This window comes from Silene latifolia, chromosome 6, assembly GCF_048544455.1.
Source record: "Silene latifolia isolate original U9 population chromosome 6, ASM4854445v1, whole genome shotgun sequence".
Taxonomy (NCBI): Eukaryota; Viridiplantae; Streptophyta; class Magnoliopsida; order Caryophyllales; family Caryophyllaceae; genus Silene; species Silene latifolia.
Genome location: NC_133531.1, coordinates 116,853,938 through 116,875,408, shown reverse-complemented (window position 1 = coordinate 116,875,408; position 21,471 = coordinate 116,853,938). Strand labels below are relative to the sequence as shown.

General features: G+C 38.5%; 1 protein-coding gene and 1 non-coding gene across 2 annotated transcripts; both read right to left on the bottom strand.

Moving 5' to 3' along the window:
• Nucleotides 1–568: 568 nt before the first annotated feature.
• On the bottom strand, nucleotides 569–9,135 carry LOC141587146 (AP-2 complex subunit mu). The gene is made up of 13 exons (XM_074408585.1): nucleotides 8,702–9,135; nucleotides 6,469–6,646; nucleotides 5,979–6,069; nucleotides 5,212–5,306; nucleotides 4,974–5,063; nucleotides 4,846–4,894; nucleotides 4,569–4,707; nucleotides 3,630–3,746; nucleotides 2,956–3,046; nucleotides 2,730–2,872; nucleotides 1,963–2,077; nucleotides 1,125–1,169; nucleotides 569–1,042 (listed from the first exon to the last, which is right to left on the bottom strand). Exons 1-13 carry the CDS (start codon nucleotides 8,782–8,784, stop codon nucleotides 962–964), a joined length of 1,317 nt encoding a protein of 438 aa, XP_074264686.1. The 5' UTR covers nucleotides 8,785–9,135; the 3' UTR covers nucleotides 569–961.
• Nucleotides 9,136–14,450: 5,315 nt separating this feature from the next.
• On the bottom strand, nucleotides 14,451–14,557 carry LOC141588920 (small nucleolar RNA R71). Its single transcript, XR_012519886.1, has one exon. It is a non-coding gene; the product is annotated as a small nucleolar RNA R71 (small nucleolar RNA).
• Between the last annotated feature and the right edge of the window lie 6,914 nt (nucleotides 14,558–21,471).

Genomic DNA, 21,471 nt, shown 5'->3' with positions numbered 1-21,471 from the left:
TGCGTGAATTGAAGGAGGAGGTAAAAATCTGAGAGGAAGATAGAGATAGGGAAAGTGAGCGGGAGTGAGTCATGACTCATGAATGAGAGTAAGGCATAAATTGACGGCCATTGCAGTGGTAAGTTGTTAAATTCATGTGTTTTTTTTCTCCGATGCCATGTCACTTTTCTCCGACGAGAAATTTGCCGGAATATGTTGCGTTGGGTTTAATTGCACATAAACTATAACTAATGGGGTGGATTTGCACTAAATGAAACAGATGGGGCTAAATTGCACATAATGCCAAACGTATGGGGTTTATTTGCTACTTCCCCGTCCAAACCACTATGGCTTGTTTGTGGTGGGGTTCCTTGCTAGACTGTGTACTTTGATAACGAAGAGATTGTAGGTTACTCGGACTTCCCACAAGCGATCATGCCTTTGGCAGAAATTGATTTATTATAAAGGCCCCCCCTCCCTGTTGTGCCTAAAAAATGAGGCAGGATGTGCGAGTAAAATTAGCAGGTTGGGAGCAAAATATGAAGTTTCTCTCCGTGCCTAACTACTGCACAAATCACTAGTCACTGACTGAGCTTTTCGCATGCTGAACTTCAGCAATCAAATTCACTGTTACCATTCACATAAATCCCCAAAATCCTTAATCCTTAATTTTTATATTACACAACTTTCCACACTATAAATGTAATTACTCATATCAACACACTAATCTACCAAAGATGGTTCAAGAGTCAAGACTAATAAAAATATTAATACCAATTAAAAGAAGAATTTGGACAATAATTAACAAAAAAGAGAGCTGTAAAACTGTAACAAGGCATATCCAGCTGATTAAGACCTCTCAGTCGGGTAAGGTAAAACTCAGTAGTTGACAAACAGATCGACGAATCTCGGACCGTCTTTCTACTGGCCTCTGGTAAAATTGTACTACAATTGATGACTTCCTCAATCCACCTGATTAATCTCAACACCTTACCTCGTATGAACCTGCCTTTGTAATATAACGAACCCACTCAACGGTATTGTACCCACTTTTCTCCCATACCTACAGGGATTTGATTGAATTAAGCAAATGTGTCTACAACACAAAATAGCATGGTAAGTAATCCATCAATTTGAAAAGCTACCTTGAGAAAACGGACACGTAACCCTGATGCTGTGAACATAGGAACCTGCAAAATAAAATTAATGAAAAATATGGGGACGAGAGAAAATTTCCAGCTACAGAAGAAACAAACAAGAATCATCAAATATGTATAACTATACCCTTGTGACCTTGTCCATACATAACCCTTTCACGGTTTCACCTTCTTCTCCCCAGTCCCCCACCCACACAGCCAACACCACTGCCACCTTTCACTAAGCCACCACAGCCCACACCACCACCACCACCACCAACCCAGTAGCAACATCACTATCGCCACCACATGACTGCCCATGAACCACAGTGTTGGTGTTCACCCAAATCGCCACCTGCTACCATCAAATCAACCACCCACCACCTGGCCAGCTAGGCAATATGGCAGGGGGTGGGTGGCAGATTGATTGGAAATGCGGTGAGATTGATGGTGGAAGGGTGGCTGTGAGGGATAAGGTGTATTTGGGGTAAAATAGGAATGTTGAATATAATAATAGTTTTCCATAAACTATGTCTAAAACCCAAATGTATACTATTGAGTGGAAACTGGAAAGGAGGGAGTACTATAACTAGGAACACATTCCTTGGAAGAAAAAGAACGTGAACACGTGTAAGCTTTATAGAAACTTCAGGTCTAATAAAAGAAGAATTTTAATGCTTAGACTTCCATGGAGTTTTTGATTACCTAGGTGGCTTAATTTGTGTGAGATATAAATATAGTTTTCATGTATGTACATGTTCCTCAGTAGAATGACATCCATAAAGGCAGAAACTAAAACGAGACCCAATACATTTTGAGTTGGTGGCATTAGTAAATCGTAAGATACCTGAAATTCCATTTGAATTGGTGGCCTTGTCGATGATTTTTTCTCTCCCATGGTAGATATTAATTCCACTTCAGCACTTAGGGTTGACTCAGTTTGACCAGGAAATTTTCTTATCCTACAGTTGCACCGTAATATCAATCGTTAATTGCAGTGCAATTAAACACGATAAGATGATCTGAGCTAGATTGAACAGATGATAACAACACGAAGAGCCCCAAGACTATAATAGGCTAGTGATTCCACTTCAATAATCCAAAACTATTATGATTAGTGCAGACTGCAACTTCAGGGCAATCCTAAAAAAAACCCTTACTCTACTGATGTGACTTGTGAATACAGCCGGCTGAAGTAGTTTGATTCTTGCTGCTAAAGACACGAGACTAGTAACTTAAAAAAAATTGCTTCCTTGATATACACCTTTATTTTCTTGCAAAGTAAGACTGTAAAACACATTAACTAATGAAACTAACTAAAACGCAATTCTCAGCGAGGTTCAAGCCACTGCTGGAGATCAAAATCATCAAATAATAAGCAGTGTCAAAATTATGGTTTAGTGAGAGATCAGCTACTCCTTTCATATTTCTCTCTTCTAGCGGAGTTAGCATTTCATAACCAGGTTGCTTTAAAAAAAGGGCTTAATGATCTGATAAAGTTAAGAACTACGCCAATGTATTGATGTGGACGATCTGCTAAACAGAAATAAAGCACCGAGACATATTAACTGAGCACAATGGTATATGTTGAGAGAAAAGTATATAGAAACTCACTTCCAAACCAAACTATCGATGGATGGATTATATTTAGCCTTCCCAGATGTCACTTGGAAGTTTGTTTTCGCAGTTTGTTTTGGTACTGGAATTTTTATCACAACTCCAAGAGCAAACATCTTTGCACCAAACACACTCTTGACCTGTCAGTACAGAATAGAACTTATAAGAAAATACTATATATTAGAATGTACAAAGCATCCTTAGTAAAAAAAAATATATGTACCTTAACATTAACTTCCATCCGTGTCCTACCCAATTCCTTGATTGTCGGCAATACCCGGAAGGGGAGGTTGACACCCTCAGTTATACGATATCTACAAGAGAGAACACATTTTAGCTCAAATGCTCAATTGTTTATAGTACTCTGATTCAGTTCATTCTAGCTCAACTGTTAATATTACTGTAATTCAGTTTTGTTTCAGCTTTAGTAATTTTAGTTAGGTTCATTTTTATCTTCAGAAAATACAGCAAGTTCAGCTCAGTTGTTTACTACTCCATTATCAGTTCATTTTAGTTAAGATTTCGATCAAGTGACCAAACTTCACAACTGAATTACTGTAATAGGTATTAGGACACATGTTTAAATATCTAGGCATGGAATTAAGCAATCTCCTTAATTTTAAAAAGAGTAGATTTTCATAGGAATTGCTGACTCCCACATTTTCTGTCAACCAGATGGCACAGAGTGGAAGCAGTGTGCTGTTTCACAACTGGACTGCCACTTACGTAATAAGGGTTAAGGTAAATGTTCCGGCAAATACATCTGCATCTTTACTTAGATTAGAAGAAGATGCTTGTGCAAACTGTTGAAATAACTCAAGCTTCGCTAAAACAGCGTGCACACATGATAAGTAAAAAAAGTGGAAATTTTGAGTAGTAAGATGTTTCAAAGCTTACTTCATCAATTCAAATTCACCATCAGGTGGCACAAAACTAACAGTCTTCTCAGAGTTGAACCTTGTCAAGTTCACACATTGATGGAACGTGACATCATCTAGCTCAATTGTTTTCCCACTGAGAAACAGCAGACCAAAAAGAGCATTAGAAACATACCATTCTGATATTCAACCAAATAACATTAGCGTCTTCACGTCTACAGAACATACATAAAATAAGAAGAGTTTGATTTCCTGAGGAAGGCTTCGACAGCCCCATCTTAGGTGGTAAAGCAGGTTCTCAATACTGCATCGCGAGTTCACAGCCACTTTAGAAAAGCTCGGTGATCGCGTTTTGACGTCGTAAGTCTGGTAACAACCACATTTATCCCACAATGGCAAGATCAGGTTGCAACAAGAGATTTGGCAATCAAGATTGAACCCGAAAATTAATACCATGGCTGGAAACTATACAAAATAACTAGATCGCAAAGCATTCTAAAAGTTATCTGCGCTCTTTCCCTTGATAACATAAGTGGTAGTGTGGTACAGTACGTTAAAAGGCTAAGCAGCTTAAACAAAGATAAACTATGGAATAACTGCAAACAGAAAGGCATTAAATATGATAAGAACTTCACCGGAGTGCAAAAAAATGTAATCCCAAATAAAAACAAATAACTGCTGGTGTTGAAGAGAAGAAACCAAGCAATAACAATCTGATTTTCTACTCATGACAACTTCAAAAGTTTGACATGGGCACAGGCGCACAGCCAAGTTAAATTTAGACCTCAAAGAAGTCCAAAGGAAATTTGGTTGCAAAAAAGGATAGTATCATACAACAGGGGCTGATAGAAGCTGAAATTGTATTCAAGCTGCTGAGAAAGGAAATGTAGGACCAATAACTACAATTAGACCTCAGGCAAGTGTTTCATGATGAGAAGAACAGCAAAATAGAGTTTACCTTTTTGCAGGACGTGCTTTTATCTGTGATTCTTTCTCAAGACCAATTTTATCATTCAAGCCCAGCTTCAAATCAGGCATACCAGAGAGAAAGCACTTCATGAGAATTTTTCCGGTAACATCGCAACGTAGCACACTACCTATCAGACCGATAAGTATTAAGAAGCTTTCGTAGACAATCAGCAACAGGAAATAAACATAAAACTCAGTCACATACACATTCTCCCCCCCAAACACAAACACACACACACACACACACAAGAAAAAACGTTACCCACCTTTTGAAGACATGAGAAGATTGACACTTTCCACAATGTCAAGGAACACCTGCACGAGAATGCTTTGATTAATTTCTGAGGCTACATAGTTTACATGTACCACAAGGCTAGATACCAGTATAAATTACCTCATTCTTTTTATAAACAAGACCCTCTCGTCGCCATCCAACAGCACCTGTGACTTGCAGAGTTGCATTTGGCACTGGCTTATCAACAGGCTGAATGGCATCACAATCATAAACAGGTGAATCAGAAACACTTGCATAAACTAAGCATGTTTTATGCCCCAGTTAGTAGTCAAACCTTCCAATGAAAGATATTAGCTACCTACACTATAAATTCATAATAATAGACAAAGAGACGTACCTTTGATGAAAATGGCGAGCGCACACCTTCTTGAGTAATATATAGCTTTAAAATTTCAGCCGAAAGATTTTGAGGATAACCAAAGTCCATGATTTCTGTAATTCAAATTTATTACAAGAATTAGAAAATTCAGAACATGATAAAGTCAGAGACTCAAGATGACGACAAACACCATAGTACAAATGCAAGCTAAGCAGAGACACTAATTCAACTTCATTAACTATCAAACGCAACTTGTGTATCACCGTTGTAATATTCCTCCAACATAATGTAAGATGATGATAAACGCCAAGCACAATGATGTTTCAGTTAACTGTTTTTCGAAGAGCTCATAAAACATGTAAGAAGATAGATTACCACTACGCATATTGAAGCTATTGGACATGATACTATAGTGCTTGGTGTTTCATTCTTTATAAAGAAATTGAGATAAAAAGTAGTCTCTTACAGTATTTATAGCATTCTCATGTCAATATCCAAATGGCCAAGTATGTGTAATTATGTATCATACTTTTAGTCTTACACTCTCTCATACTCCACAACAACCAGACAGAAGCGGGCAGGATTTTAGTTTTACTAAGAGAAATGGGCATAATCCTTATACCCAAAGAGAGACTTTCCTCCACACCACCATGTCATTCATAAGCTTCCACTAGAGTGACCAGACATTAAAAGGGTCGGAAATTTTGAGTCAAATACCTTATCAGCGAGCAAGAACCACGATCAGAAATTTTAATAAACATAATAGTAAAATATGCATTACATACCATCTAACAGCTCATAAATTAGAACAAAGTTATTACGAATAGCATCTTCATCAAACTGCCCACCAAAGTAGGATTTGAAAAGATTAACAGCCTGCAGATAAATGGAAAATAATAGTCAGCAAACTCTGAAAGGGAAAATATCTTCCTACTATCTGGACAACTTCCCAACTGGTCTGGAGGTGTTCTGTTTTCCATTTTTCCTTCTCTTTTCCAAACTTCAAATTATCCTTTGATTATGAGCATCGTCTCCTTAATCAGGTATTTCAAGATATCAATTGCTAATCCCATATTATGATGTAATACATACAGAGCCACAAATAACACACGCCATTTTGTGCACAAGTCAATTTAAATCAATTAACATTTTACCATAGCAAGCATGATCAGGCGAGAAATTAAGAATGAAGGATTTATAAAATTTACTATATACACACCATAATCAAAGCAGAATTCTCAGAGAACCATTCACCAATACCAGAGTGAGAATTACCTCAACGACGAACTTGAAAGCACAAGCTACATTAGCATTGCTGCTGACAACAATTACGATGTAGACATTGCTAATCCTCATATACAGGAATGAACAGCCTCCTATCTGCCTTACGGGACAAGTACCAAGTTCCTTTGTTTGCATAATATGCATCCGAAAAGCATCCACCATGTTGCCACTATACAAGAAACACTTAAAACTTAGATAATCACTTAAAAGCTGAAGTGATATCAAAATAAAACACATTTCCGTAAAAATACAGTAGTCTGGAAGTTGTGCGAGCAGAGATTAGACAAAAATAAAAGGCCCGAAACCGTTCACCATTATATTAAGGAATTGTTACAGCACACCTTGTTTCAACACTAAAAAGAAGGAACGCAAAAAAAGGAGAATATACAATCGGTAAATTGTCATTTAATTGTGACAGCAATGTTGACCGTAAACCACCCATAAATTTAGCCTATTCACAAATCGCAATTTCAATCAAGAGAACAATATAGCAAATAAGATAGAGATAGGCAATTTCTTTTCAAACAAAGAAGTGCTGTTAAACATACAGCCAAAGCTCAGAAGAAGCAGAATCGAAAAAATATCAAACAATTAAAACTCGGAGACATACTACCCCAAAAATATGAAGGTAACTTTTACTCATCTTAGGTTATAAATCCCTCATAGCCAAAATAAGTGCATTATTTAACTTTTGAGGTCAACACAGCTTGACTTTCAACTTTTAGTTTTCCAAACAAAAACTAAGTCCAAATGGCATACTGATCCTAGTTAAACTACGTAAGTTCAAAAGGTATACCTGAGGATTGAGGTACAAGAAGGACTTTAGGATACCTGTGAGTCTGTCACTATCTAAATTCAAATGGTATACCCGAGGTGATGCAAGAAAAATGAACTAGTGCTGTTTTCCTTACAAATCCATCAGATGTTGGGCTTGATATCAATTTGATGATTTTGAATTCGCTTAGAGGGAGGCCAATGGATCCCTCTAAACTTTTCCATCTAAACAAGGAACACGTCATTTGAGATTGTTTCCTCCATTACTCTAAGGTCTCTAAGTACACTTAGGGTTTGTTTGGATAGGAGGATTTGGAGGGAAAGATAGGGGAGGGAGAGGAAGGGATGATAAATCCTTTGTTTGATTAGTAAAATGGAGGTGGAGGGATTTTGAGGGGAGGGAAAATGAATCCCTCCACTTCCCCCCTCCAAGCCAAATTATTTCCTCTCCAACAAAGGCAAGATTTGGAGGGAAAATGACCTCCTCCATTCTCCCTCCCCTTCCCTTCCCTCCCTTTCTCTTCCCTCCTTCTCCCTCCCCTCCCTTTCCCTCCACTTTTGCTATCCAAACACACCCTTAGGGTATGTTTGGATAGCAAAAGTGGAGGGAAAGAGAAGGGAGGGAGAAGGAGGGAAGGGAAAGTGAGAGAAGGGAAGGGGAGGGGGAATGGGGAGTGGGCGTTTGGATACAATTTTCCTCCAAATCTTGCCTATTGTGGAGAGATTTTGATTAGGCTTGGAGGAGGAAAATTAAATCCCTCCAAATCACTCCCCCTCCATTTCCCTCTACCCTCATTTGCTATCCAAACAAGGGATTTTAAATCCCCTACTCTCCCTCCTTTTCTTTTCCCTCCAAATCTTTCAATCCAAACACACCCTTAATGATTAGCTCAATATTTTTCGCTAAGTGAACGGCTTGAGAGCTAGATGTACAATATTTTTCGCTAAGTGGACGGCTTGAGAGCTAGATACATCTAAACATTTTGTGAGATTATCTATATCATGACCAGGAAAACCCGTGCACTCACATGTAGCATCAAAGCTACCTACTCATCAAAGTTGAACAAGAATACATCAAAAAGCGATTCAGCATATCATTTACTAAGCGACCACATAAACACATGTTGCTTACAGGTAATCAAACTAACGTTCAGCAATCAACTACATCAATTATATACCTAAACCAAACAAGTAAATCAGATAGCAAAAGCTCCGTTGAGCCGACAATTGGGAATCAACCACTACAACAGAATTTGAGCTTCGCATAAGCTTACTCAATCAACATTCCTAACATTGATGATGATGATAACTCAGTAAATATACATAAATCGAAACACAACGGCTATAATTAAGCTTCGCAATCAACAATCAATCGTAACAACAACGGGATATACAGAGATAAAAAGAATAGTAAAAAAGGTAGAAGAAGGAAAAGAGATCGAAAATATACCCGACATCGTCGCGATAGAGGCGATTGATGAGGACATCACCTCGGAGATTTAAAAAGTAGATTGCGGAAGCTGCCACCGGCATTTCCAATCCAGTGGAACGATCCTAATTTCAGACTTAATTATTTATTATTTCTACCTGAGATTCCGGAAATCCCCAAATGATTTGGATATACTATGAATTAGATCGATGAATTTAGAGATCTAGGGTTTTGAAAATGAATTGCATTTCGATTTTGATTCTGATTTTGATTTTGTTTTTGAGTTGGTAGGGAGAGATGATTATTGGAGTGTCGATTCAGCAGGAGAAGGCTAATTGTTGGTTTTTCTTTTCTTTTTCTTTTTTCAAAGTTGTACTCCGTATACTTGATCGAATTTTCCAACCAAAATGAAGAATACAGATTAGAGGGGGCGAAGCCTCCAAGAGTATTACTACGACTAGTTAACTACCATTCCGCGTTTCGCGCGGCCTGTTTTAAAATTTTATTATTAGCATTAAAGAAAAATAATATAATTCTCATATGACCTTTAATATTTTTACATATCAATAAAATAAAAATAAAATTAATTTTTTTCAAATTTAATTTATTTAGGCTTAATTCAATGTTTTAAAATAAAATACATATTGTATGTTATTAAAACTAATAAGTGATAATTAATTATGCATGATCAACGTTTTATAAATAAATTTGTGACCCGATTAAATACTAAATTAAAAGTTGTTCGAATAATATAACAATCAACATTAAGTTCTCAAAATATATCATTTCGAGATACGTTATGTTCCAAATCAATTATAAAATTACATTAAATGATTATGGTGATTTGATTCTAAATTTATTAAAAAATTATGATAAAAATTCTAAAATGTAAATAATTACGTTCATTGCGAAAAATGCTTTCAATTAAGTATAATTTTCATTATATTTCAATGTTTTGATATGTAGAGATGATTAAAGTGAGTGTGTCACAATGTTTTACATTTGCGTAAAAAAAAACATTTTGAGAAAGTCAGAAAAATTAGGTCATCAAATCCATTAAGAAAAATTTATTTGGAAGATTCATTGTATTTATTAAAACAGAACTTAAAGAAAACTACTAAGAAATAAGTTTTTACAGTGTGGAAATGAAAAAAAAATTATATTGCGAGAAATTGAATACATATGAGATTTTTATACGTTTGAATAGGGTTAAAACGAGTATGTGTATGAGTATGTATATACACAGTGAACGCGAGTGCATTTAAATAATAAAAATAAAAGTAATGATTATTAAGTAATATAGTATTATAAACGACATGAAAAAATAGAAAACACGTTACATTTTTCTTTAGTATCTTCAATTAAATATGTATACGACAAGTATAAAATATTGCGTGATTATGACTAGATAAATATTACTTTTAGTTAAATAATTTTTATGTTATCTTTTAAATACTTTGAATTTAAACCTCAAAAAATAATATTTGAAACCAATTTTATTTAAAGATAAACTCTCAAACATCATTATATATAGTTGTTTAAAAATAACAAAAGGTGCAAATTTCTCATAAATATGTATGACACATAGCACATGCAAGACACAATTAAAATATTCGAATAAGTTTAATTTGGACCCTATATGTTTGATACATAAATATCACACATTATACATAAAAAATTAAAATTCACATAAAATTATATTCACATCATTTTGAGCAAATATTAATTGATTTGGAACATAAGGTATTGTGAAATGATATAATTTGAGAACTTAATGTTGATTGTTACATTATTCGAATAAAATTTATATTAATTAATATGATATTTGATCAGTCACAAATTTATTTATAAAACGTTAATCATGCATAATCAATTATCACTTATTAGTTTTAAAAATTATATGTATTTTATTTTAAAACATTGAAGTTAAACCTAAGAAAATTAATTTGAGAAAAATTAATTTATTTTTATTTATAATTAAATATATTAAAGATCATATATGAATTATATTATTTTTCTTCAATTTTATTAATAAAATTTTAAAACAGGTCGCGCGAAGCGCGGGATACTACCTAGTGTGAATATAATTTTATACAATTAACTTTTTAAATATAACGTGTGATATTTATATGTATCAAACATATATGGTCCAAACTCAACTTACTCAAATGCTTTGGTTGTGTACTTGTGTCTTGCATGTGCTATGTGTCACACACACACACACACACACACACACACACACACACACACACACACACACACACACACACACACACACACACACACACACACACACACACACACACACACACACACACACACACACACACACACACACACACACACACACACACACACACACACACACATATATAGTCAGGATCGGTGAGAACCACTAACTAATGAGAACCGTGAGAACCCTTATTAAAACATCATCAAATCTTGTTCCGAAAGTTTTGATGGATCATTTACCCTTAGTTTAGCTTATTCTAACACATTTTTAGTATAGCTAAACAAAAAATTTTGATTTTATTAACAAAATATAAACTTAATGTATAAAAATACAATTAGGTATACTAAAATGGATATAGATGCACGAAAACCAATACTAGGTGCATGAAAATTGTTACATGCATAAAAATGATTACTAGGTGCATGAAAATACCAGGCTCTAGGTGCACGAAAACGAGTTCTAGGTGCGTGAATATTGTTAGATACATGAAAAATGAGTACTAGGTGCATCAAAATTAATAAAATATTTCTCGTCTCGATTCCGGTCAATAATTATACTTTTTGGACCAAGAAATATGTTATCTAGACATAAAATTCTATGGTGAATCCAAATATGTCGTTTGTGACACCCCCATACTCCAAGTGCCTTACCAAGACCACTCACGTATAGGAACGCCACCATCTCGGTTACCCGAGACAATGATAATCAAAAGACAATAAAGAAATGTACTTTAAAAGTAAATATAATTTATGTAATTACATGTTCAAAGCCAAAACTGATAAACTGAAATACAAAGTACTCAAAACGGTATACTGATAAAACTATCAACACTACTAGACATCGTCTAACACAGCGGAAGACTTCTAACTGCAACGTGATGACTCATCCCAGCTATCCCATACGCGTCATATCATACCTGCTCAATAACTCACCATCCCCGAATGGATCACCACAGTTTTTAAAACATTTAAACGGGGTCAGTACTAATTACACACAATCAATCCACAACGGAACAAGTATATAAACAGCTCAACAACACAACAATCCTCCAAACTCCATAATCAATCTCCACACAACTGACTATACACTAAAGTGTGTAGTCCTGCCAGAGTACCCATCGCAACAGGTACTCCACACCGCCAGTGGGGGATCGCAACCGTTCCCACCTAAGCCCCGCTCATCTCCATCGAGCGATAAACCCATGTTCATAAATGTGCACATCCCTCCTATGGCGGGTTCCACAGAAGGCGAATCAAGGGCGTGAAGTCACTCCTGCAAGTAACTCCACTCAGCCAGGGACGCGCCCCGAAGATCACAGACAGATATAAACCAATCAACAATCAACGATAATAAACAATAACCGTCACAACCACCAACAATATACTTTAACAACAATCACAACGAAACCACCAATCACATCATGTAATTAATACTGAGTAGGGAAACCCTACCTGGAAAAACAATCACCACAGACGGTCTAGTAGCTAATCACAATCGTTCTTCAATGAAATCACCTCCTATCAAACATACAATCATAAAATCACCATCTAATAAACACAATACTCCCAAAACCCCCAAATTACCCAATTAGGGTTTCAACTAAAATCAACTGATCAACATAAAAACGGTACAAGGATCGTACCTATAATATGACGGTCTCAACGGTATAAAGAACTCAGGATTATGGCGACACAAGCCTTGGGATTTGATAGCAATATGAGAGAGGAGAACTACGTAACTGATGCGTGTCTTTTATATGATGTTTTACATCCCATTTTACACGCATTTCAGAGCTCATTCATGTAGTTTATGCTACATTTCTCCCCATTTTCGACTACTTCCGTATTTTTGTACATTATTGCAGAAATGTGAAGAATCCAGCGGAAATCGAGCTAAATCCGTCCCCGAGTATCCTGCATTGCATTTGGCGTGAAGTATTCGCTTAAGGAACGAGCTTGGTGCGCAATTCAAGGCCCAAAAGACAAATCCACGAGATTATAGAAGTCAAGTAGCAGCTCAAGCAGTCGATCGACCACTACCATCAGTCGATCGACCATCTTACCACTTTAATTATGAATCCAGTACTTTTATGCCCTAGTTTTATTGTTGTTATCACCTTCAGCATGAGTAGCTAAATTAATTGTGCTAGGATGTAGGGGAATTATGGCGTAGGCGGCGTAGTATTGTTTTAGACTGAATTCGCGTGTCAGTCGATCGACCGCCATACCTGGTCGATCGACTGAACACGTGAGGTTACCTTTCGTTTTAATTGATTTTAATGTTGTATTTAACGAATCGAATGCATGCGACCGATTAGATGCTTAATTTATAACTCGACCCATTAGATCGAAAGATAGGGACAAGTTGTTAGACCACCAATTAAAATGACTAAACTGTGCTGAGATCGAAAGATAGGTATAGTTTAGACCGAGAGTCAGTATTAGTGATATTAGGGACATATAGCGAGATCGAAAGATGCTATCTGTTAAGAGTGGACCGAGAGGACCTCTTGTTTTCCCGCCTCAGTTGTGTTTGATTCGACCGACTTAGTATCTTTGCCGCCGCCGAAAAGTAATGAACCGACCATCCTAGTACCCCTTCTTTATCTGTTTAATCCGTCTTTTTAGTTTATTGTCTTTATCTATTCTTAGCTATAGACCAATTCAACTCAACCCATACACTCGTTACCTTAGACTAGAATTAGACAACTAGAAATTACGTCTGCCTCCTTGTGGTTCGACCCTGTTACCACTAGCCTAGGTTAGTCTTAATAGGAAATTATAAATCTTATTTTTGGTACTCACAACGACGGGTATCAAATTTTGGCGCCGTTGCCGGGGAGGCAATAGTTCTAATTTTTAGTTGTTTTAGTTTTAGTCTTTCTTAGTTTAAGGGACATCCGTTCCTTAAACTTTTCTTATATTCTTTTTGTAGTTTCTTCTTATGAGCAGGTCACAGGGTGGTGAACTAGTACCATTAAATCCTGAGATCGAGAAATCCTTGCGCGAGTTGAGACGATCACAAAGGGTATTACCGACAGAGGAAGAGTTGAGTACTCTGTCAAGCCGCACGAGAACGCTGCTCAAGGAGATCCACCTACATCTCCCGCCTCTACCTCTTCAGCTGAGACAGTTACTTCTCCAGAAATCCCAGTCATGGCTGAAGAAGCAACCATTGCTAGTCACTCAGAGCCTACAGCTGCGAATCTCTACAAAGGATTCGAATTACCAGGAGATGACAGGAAGTTCGAACCAAAGCCTTCATACATTAATATGGTTGAGAGAAACCAGTTCGGGGGAGCTGCAAATGAAGATGCAGCTAAGCATATGGAGACATTTATTGACTCATCTTTGTTTCATACCCCCATCAGCCGGCGTGACCCAAGACCAGATCAAGGAGACCATGTTCATCTTCTCCCTTCGTGATGCTGCAAGGGAGTGGTATAGAGATTTGGACCGAGCCGCACATGGGATCACTGACTGGAATTCCTTAGCCCTGACATTCTACAAAAAGTACTTCTCTGCCTCGAAGACGAATGCCATTAGAGCTCAGATCACGAGCTTTAAACAAGGGCCAGATGATAACTTCCATGAAGCATGGGTCCGTTTCAAGAAACTGGTACGAACCATACCGCACCATGGGTTCGAAAAATGGAGCTTGTGCAATCAGTTCTATAATGGACTGTACGACGATCAGAGGGCCATATTGGATGCTGCAGCCAATGACCGATTTGCTTGGCTGAGAACATGGGAGAGACCAAGGGGTGGAAGATCATCGATGATCTGGCCACTCATAAGGCCGAATATGGGAATTTGAGAGGAAACCAGAGGAGAGCTGCTGAATCTTCCTCTGTTGCTGCACTAGAAGCCCTCACTGCAAGGTTTGACAAATATGAATTAGGAGGAGCTTCTAAAGGTGGGATGTACCAAGTAAATGTTGTTTCAGACGGTCCTTTCGTCTGTAGAAGATGTGGAGCCGAGGGACATGTCTCGAGAGAATTGTCCCATCCTTTCGAGTCTTGTCTTTGCCTTTCAACACTATAGGCGGACAAACACGTACTATGAGTGAATGTCCACCCCAACTTGAGGTGGAGTAGCCGAATGTCCCGAATCCGACTCAACCTCCACAACAAGCGGCAGAAGAAGCTTATGTGCCCCCTCATCATAAGCAACAACAATACCAAAAACCTCCTTATGTGCCGCAGCAGCAACAACAATCCCATGGTTCTGATTTTGCTGAGTTTAAGAACTTGCTGCTGAAAGAGTCCCAAGCTAGAGAGGCCGGGATGAAGCTACTAGAGAGCCAAATTGCTCAGTTGGCTAGTAAGAGTACCACTCGAGCTCCCGGACACTTACCGACTCAAACTGACCAGAAAAAGACCCTAAATGCCATTACTTTGAGGAGTGGGTCTACCCCGGGAGGGGCCTGCTGGTCGAGGATGCCCCGAAAAGAACGAGGCGGAACCGAGTCAAAACAAAGCTGTAACGAATAATTCAAAGAAAAAGGCGTCTACCAGGTATATCAGTCGATTGACTGATATACCCGGTCGATCGACTGATATACGGGTTACATGAGCTTCTGGAACTGTACATCTCAGTCGATCGACTGAGCAAGGTGGTCGATCGACTGAGACCCCTGCTGATATTGAGAAATTTCGTCCTTCAATGCCCGATAATTTGAGAGACCATCTGTTCCGGGGTTCGACAACTCCGAAAGTATTGGGGCAAGACCCGAGTGCTGATGGGTCCGTCCCGGTTCCGAAGTTTGACCCAATGTCGGTCAATGGCTCACATTTGAGACGGTCTGAGGAGGGTTCAAGCTTCAACAAGGAGAAAGCAGTGGACTTCCAGCCTAAGTCCACGGATACCGGCATGCGCAACTTAGAGGAGAGGGCTAAGGTACTTCTTACAGCCCCATATCCGGAGAGACTATTGCCGATAAAGGAACAGGTATCTTTCAGTAAATTTGAGAAAGTCATTCGTAGCTTGAATGTACAAGTACCCTTCCTTGAGTTAGTTAATCAAGTGCCTGCCTACACTAAATTCATGAAACAACTCTTGTCTAAGAAAAAGTCACTTGAACATGTTCATACTGTCGCATTAACTAAAGAGTCACGCTCTTACTTGTCTCACACTGCACCCCATAAGCTAGAGGACCCGGGTAGCTTTTCTGTTCCTTGCAATATAGGTACCTTCTCTATTGAGAAGACATTATGTGACTTAGGAGCTAGTATAAGCGTCATGCCTTTGAGTCTAGCTAGAAAGCTCAAATTGACTAGGTTTGCAGTAACAGATATGACAGTACAGATGGCTGACCGATCTGCGGTCCAGCCAATAGGAGTCTTAGAGGACATCCCTGTCCAAATAGGGAAGTTTTTCTTCCCTGTTAACTTTGTTGTACTTGATATGCCTGAGGATGCTCATATACCCATTATTTTGGGTAGGCCATTTCTGCACACTGCTGGTGCAGTCATAGATGTCGGTCTAGGAACCCTGACTTTTAAAGTGGGCAAGCATTCTATTGTTTTTGCTCAGCCATCTAAGAAAAAGGACCCCATGTGGCCTGTGACTTGTAACACGGTTTCTGACAAGAAATCGTACTTTGTGCTTCCTGATTCACCTATCTCTATTCCTGTTGTAACCCCTCCGCCCCAGATTGGGAGCAAATTGGAGGAAGATTTGTCTATTTCTGATATTGCAGGAGCTGGTTTGGGGAAGGAAGAACAGCAAGTTGCTCCAACTGTAAAGAGGCCGATCATTCAAAGAGGAGGTCTTGGTTGCGTTAGCTATGACATTGATGAGGAAGTTGATGACGAACCGGTCAAGGCACGGAAGTCCGACTTGGACTTTGATGAGCAAGAAGAGGTCATTGATTGGGGAGACGATGAAAGTGTTGATCTATTGAGCCATACGGACGTGGAAGCTAAGAAGGGTGCAGCTGCTAAGATAAGCACCGTTGAGGCTACCTCTAGTAGCCAGAAGCCGACGAAGTGGGCCATTCCGTGGCCGTTCTTGATCAACTACTAGTTGATCACATGTTTTCCAAACTTTTTATTTGCTTTTGTTAGACACTTTTTATTGCTTTTGTGTGCGCGAAACTTCGCATTTTATTTTGCTTGCTTAGGATTTTATGCGTTTGAGACTTTATTCTGGGTTTTGCGCAATTTTGGGCGCGTATTATTGTGCACTTGCAGGTTTTTAGACCTCATTAGCTCAAGTAATTGAGCAAATACGAAGAAATAAGGAGTACAGCAGAATTTTCCGTCGATCGACTGGCTACATTGGTCGATCGACTGAGTTGCACTTTCCAGGAGCTACTGTTCCTGACACATTGGTCGATCGACTGTCGTTCTTAGTCGATCGACCAAGGACGCTACTGTACCTATTCACGACCTCTCCCCTGCTGTGTTTGGTCGATATGCGGACTTAAGGGAGTTTTCTACTCCACTTTATTTTCCGTCCAATTATTTATTTCTTCTAATTTTCTCATTTGTGCACATATTTACCGCTTTAAAATTGTCTTCTCGATTTTATGCGTGGGTTTTATTTGTCTTTCAGGTACTTATTAGTAGCACTGCTGGCTAGTGAAACCTCCTAGCTCACGCTGGTTTGGGGAGGTTTCTTTTGCTGCGTTTAAAGTCTTGTAAGTTCCCGATTTCCACTTCATGTCATTTTTATTTATTTTCCCGCAAATTCCCATTTCTCTTTTCTTCATTACATGATTTTGCACAATGGAGACATTGTGCGATTTGGTTTGGGGAAGGGTTTTGCGTCGCATATCATATGCTTGCATTCACGTTTACATTCTGTTTTGCATTGTTCATTTCATTTTATACGAAATTCAAAAAAATTGAAAAATTTCAAAAATTTCCATAAAATGCACGTTTATTTTAGCATATAGGTCGAGTCGGAACGGTAGTATTTCAAGGATGATATTGCATTTTCAGCTGTTTATGCCTAAGCCTTGCTTGATTAACATGTTATTAGTAGAATCATTTGCATAGTCTACGAGTTTTCGTTAATTATTTGCTGGACTTGAGACTTGACTTTGAAAATTGGCAAGCTACATCATATTTCTGAGATTTAGAGCCTATAACTGGTGACATCTATGACCAGTTTATTTAGGAATGTGAGTAGTACTCCCTATGAGACATGTCATATCAATTTTCATAAATATGAACTTAATCTGCTTAATACCTGTACGCATTCGGTCTGTGGTTAGTTGACACATGTGGTAGAGGTTTCCCCTTATTCGTTTTGCCCATGAACCCCACATTGCCAAAAACAGCCTTTTTGTCCCATTACTACATCCTACATTTAGCCTGCCCTTGTCAAGCTAGTAGTCTGTGTTCTTGGGATTGTTACTTAGTTTTTGGTAGCATATGCTCATGTTTGAGATATTGTTGGAAAGATGAAAAGGAGGAAAGAAAGAAATAGAAAAGAGAAAAAAAAAGATGAAAAAATGTTTCGAAAAGAAAAAAAAAGAGGTTCTGTACTGTTCATGCGGTCGATCGACTGCCCCTTTTGGTCGATCGACTGAGGTTCGAGAAAAAGAGAAAGAATCAATTCGCATAATTCAAAATCCTTATCTTTTGGCGATTTTTGCTCCCATGTATTATTCATATTTTGTGGGGAGTTAGTTGATTACTTTTATACCTGGAGATTGTGAGATTTGTGCTTGCTATAGCATCGTTTCATTTGTTTTTGAGCAAGAAGTTGGATGTTGCCATATGGTTCCGTTTCGGTACTAGCTTGATCACCTGTACCCCCACTTTCCCATAAATGTTTTGCCTCTTCTTACCCATACCTCACATATCCACATATATACCTCGGCATGTGTCATGGTCTCTTGTTGGTTGGAATGCGTATGTACGGTTGTAGAGATTGCTTTCATATTAGACTGCAGGCATGTTCTTATAGGTCGTAGTTAGGTGAGAGTTTTTACAAAATAAATTCTTTCTATCCTCTTATATATTCACCTGTGCTTATGAGTGATTTGAGCGACCGGTGAGAGTCCAATTTGATAAGTCTCTACAGTTGATGGTTCAGTAGTTTTAACGACTCCATAACTCGTTTGCATGATTCATTTGCTAATTGATTGTTGGTTGTGCATTAAATTGGTTTAGGCTTTACATGTTGTAATTCGCTCTGAGATTGAACTCGTTCCATTAGGTCATTAGATCGAGTCTAGTTCTTGCTTGGGGACAAGCAAGGGTTTGGTTTGGGGAAGTTTGATGCGTGTCTTTTATATGATGTTTTACATCCCATTTTACACGCATTTCAGAGCTCATTCATGTAGTTTATGCTACATTTCTCCCTATTTCCGTCTACTTCCGTATTTTTGTACATTATTGCAGAAATGTGAAGAATCCAGCGGAAATCGAGCTAAATCCGTCCCCGAGTATCCTGCATTGCATTTGGCGTAAAGTATTCGCTTAAGGAACGAGCTTGGTGCACAATTCAAGGCCCAAAAGACAAATCCACGAGATTATAGAAGTCAAGTAGCAGCTCAAGCAGTCGATCGACCACTACCATCAGTCGATCGACCAACAATCGGTTCCGAAGCTCTTTCATTGCTATTCGATCGATCGACCGCCATGCTCGATCGATCGACCAATCTACTATCCCAGATTTAGAATTAAAAGACCGAGGAAGCGCAAGCCCATTGAGTTTAGGTTTTGGAAATAAAAGTTACGTATGTTTGCTATATAACGTAACTTAGAACACCAGTTTTAGGGATCCGATTTTTATCTAAGTTTTACACAGTAACCTTATGTTTTATTAGGGTTTGGAATATTGTTTAGCATTGGAATTTTCGTTCTTATTCTTAATCTTTCCTCTGCAATCTCGGTATTCTTCGGCCCTATTTCAATTCACTTCTATTTCGTTATTAGTATAGAATTGCTAGTTAGATTCCCGAAACCGTTTTATCATTGCATGTTAATTGTTTGTCTTACCACTTTAATTATGAATCCAGTACTTTTATGCCCTAGTTTTATTGTTGTTATCACCTTCAGCATGAGTAGCTAAATTAATTGTGCTAGGATATAGGTAGGGCTGGGCACCGGTCCAAAACCGGACCGGACCGGACCGGAACCGGTTTGGACCGGAACCGGAATAGGCAAAATTCATGGACCGGGACCGGACCGGATTACAAAAATTCCGGTCCGGGACCGGACCGGAAAAATTCCGGTCCAAGACCGGACCGGACCGGTTGGACCGGAATTACCCACTTTTTAAAATTCCGGTCCAAAAATTCCGGTCCATTGGACCGGATTGGACCGGTTGGACCGGATTGGACCGGAATAAAAATACAATTTTAACAATAAAAATGAAAATAACAATAATTCCGGGCATTCCGGTCCAAACCGTCCGACGAAAATTCGGTCCCGGACGGACCGACCGAAACCGGAATCTTGGAAAATGGTGGACCGGAGACCGGACCGGAATTTTTAATTCCGGTTCCGGTCCACTCGATTCCGGTCCGGACTGGTCCATTTTTCCGGTCCGGACCGGATTATGCCCACCCCTAGATATAGGGGAATTATGGCATAGGCGGCGTAGTATTGTTTTGGACTGAATTCGCGTGTCAGTCGATCGACCGCCATACCTGGTCGATCGACTGACCACGTGAGGTTACCTTTCGTTTTAATTGATTTTAATGTTGTATTTAACGAATCGAATGCATGCGACCAGTTAGATGCTTAATTTATAACTGACCCATTAGATCGAAAGATAGGGACAGTTGTTAGACCACCAATTAAAATGACTAAACTGTGCTGAGATCGAAAGATAGGTATAGTTTAGACCGAGAGTCAGTATTAGTGATATTAGGGACTTATAGCGAGATCGAAAGATGCTATCTGTTAAGAGTGGACCGAGAGGACCTCTTGTTTTCCCGCCTCACTTGTGTTTGATTTAGACCGAGTTAGTATGCTGCCGCCGAAGCTGTAATGAACCGACCATCCTAGTACCCCTTCTTTATCTGTTTAATCCGTCTTTTTAGTTTATTGTCTTTATCTATTCTTAGCTATAGACCAATTCAACTCAACCCATACACTCGTTACCTTAGACTAGAATTAGACAGCTAGAAATTACGGCTGCCTCCTTGTGGTTCGACCCTGTTACCACTAGCCTAGGTTAGTCTTAATAGGAAATTATAAATCTTATTTTTGGTACTCACAACGACGGGTATCAGTAACCTTGTTTTCTCTTTTGTGAAGTTTAGAAAAAGTGTAAAAGTGAAAAGAAACTGACGGATTAAGTTTATATATCTTTCTCATGTTGCTATCAAAACCCGTCAAAACAACCCGTAAAAGTAACTTACTCGATCGAGTAAGTAACTTACTCGATCGAGTGACCCTTACTCGATCGAGTGACCCTTACTCGATCGAGTGTCACACATACTTGATCGAGTACCCATCAGATAGACTACTGTTTCGTATACAAACATATTTACTCGACAGAGTAAGCCCCACTCGATAGAGTACCCAAAGACATAGAAAACCGTAGTATTACAGTCTTCCCTCCTTAAAAGGAACTTCGTCCCCGAAGTTCAA

Coding starts and splice junctions, on each gene's coding strand:
- LOC141587146 (XM_074408585.1), bottom strand. CDS start 8,784: ATGCCGGTGGCAGCTTCCGCAATCTACTTTTTAAATCTCCGAGGTGAT. Junction 4,708..4,845: donor TCTTCTCATGTCTTCAAAAG/GTGGGTAACGTT, acceptor TCGGTCTGATAG/GTAGTGTGCTACGTTGCGAT. Junction 2,078..2,729: donor ATCGATAGTTTGGTTTGGAA/GTGAGTTTCTAT, acceptor GTGCAACTGTAG/GATAAGAAAATTTCCTGGTC.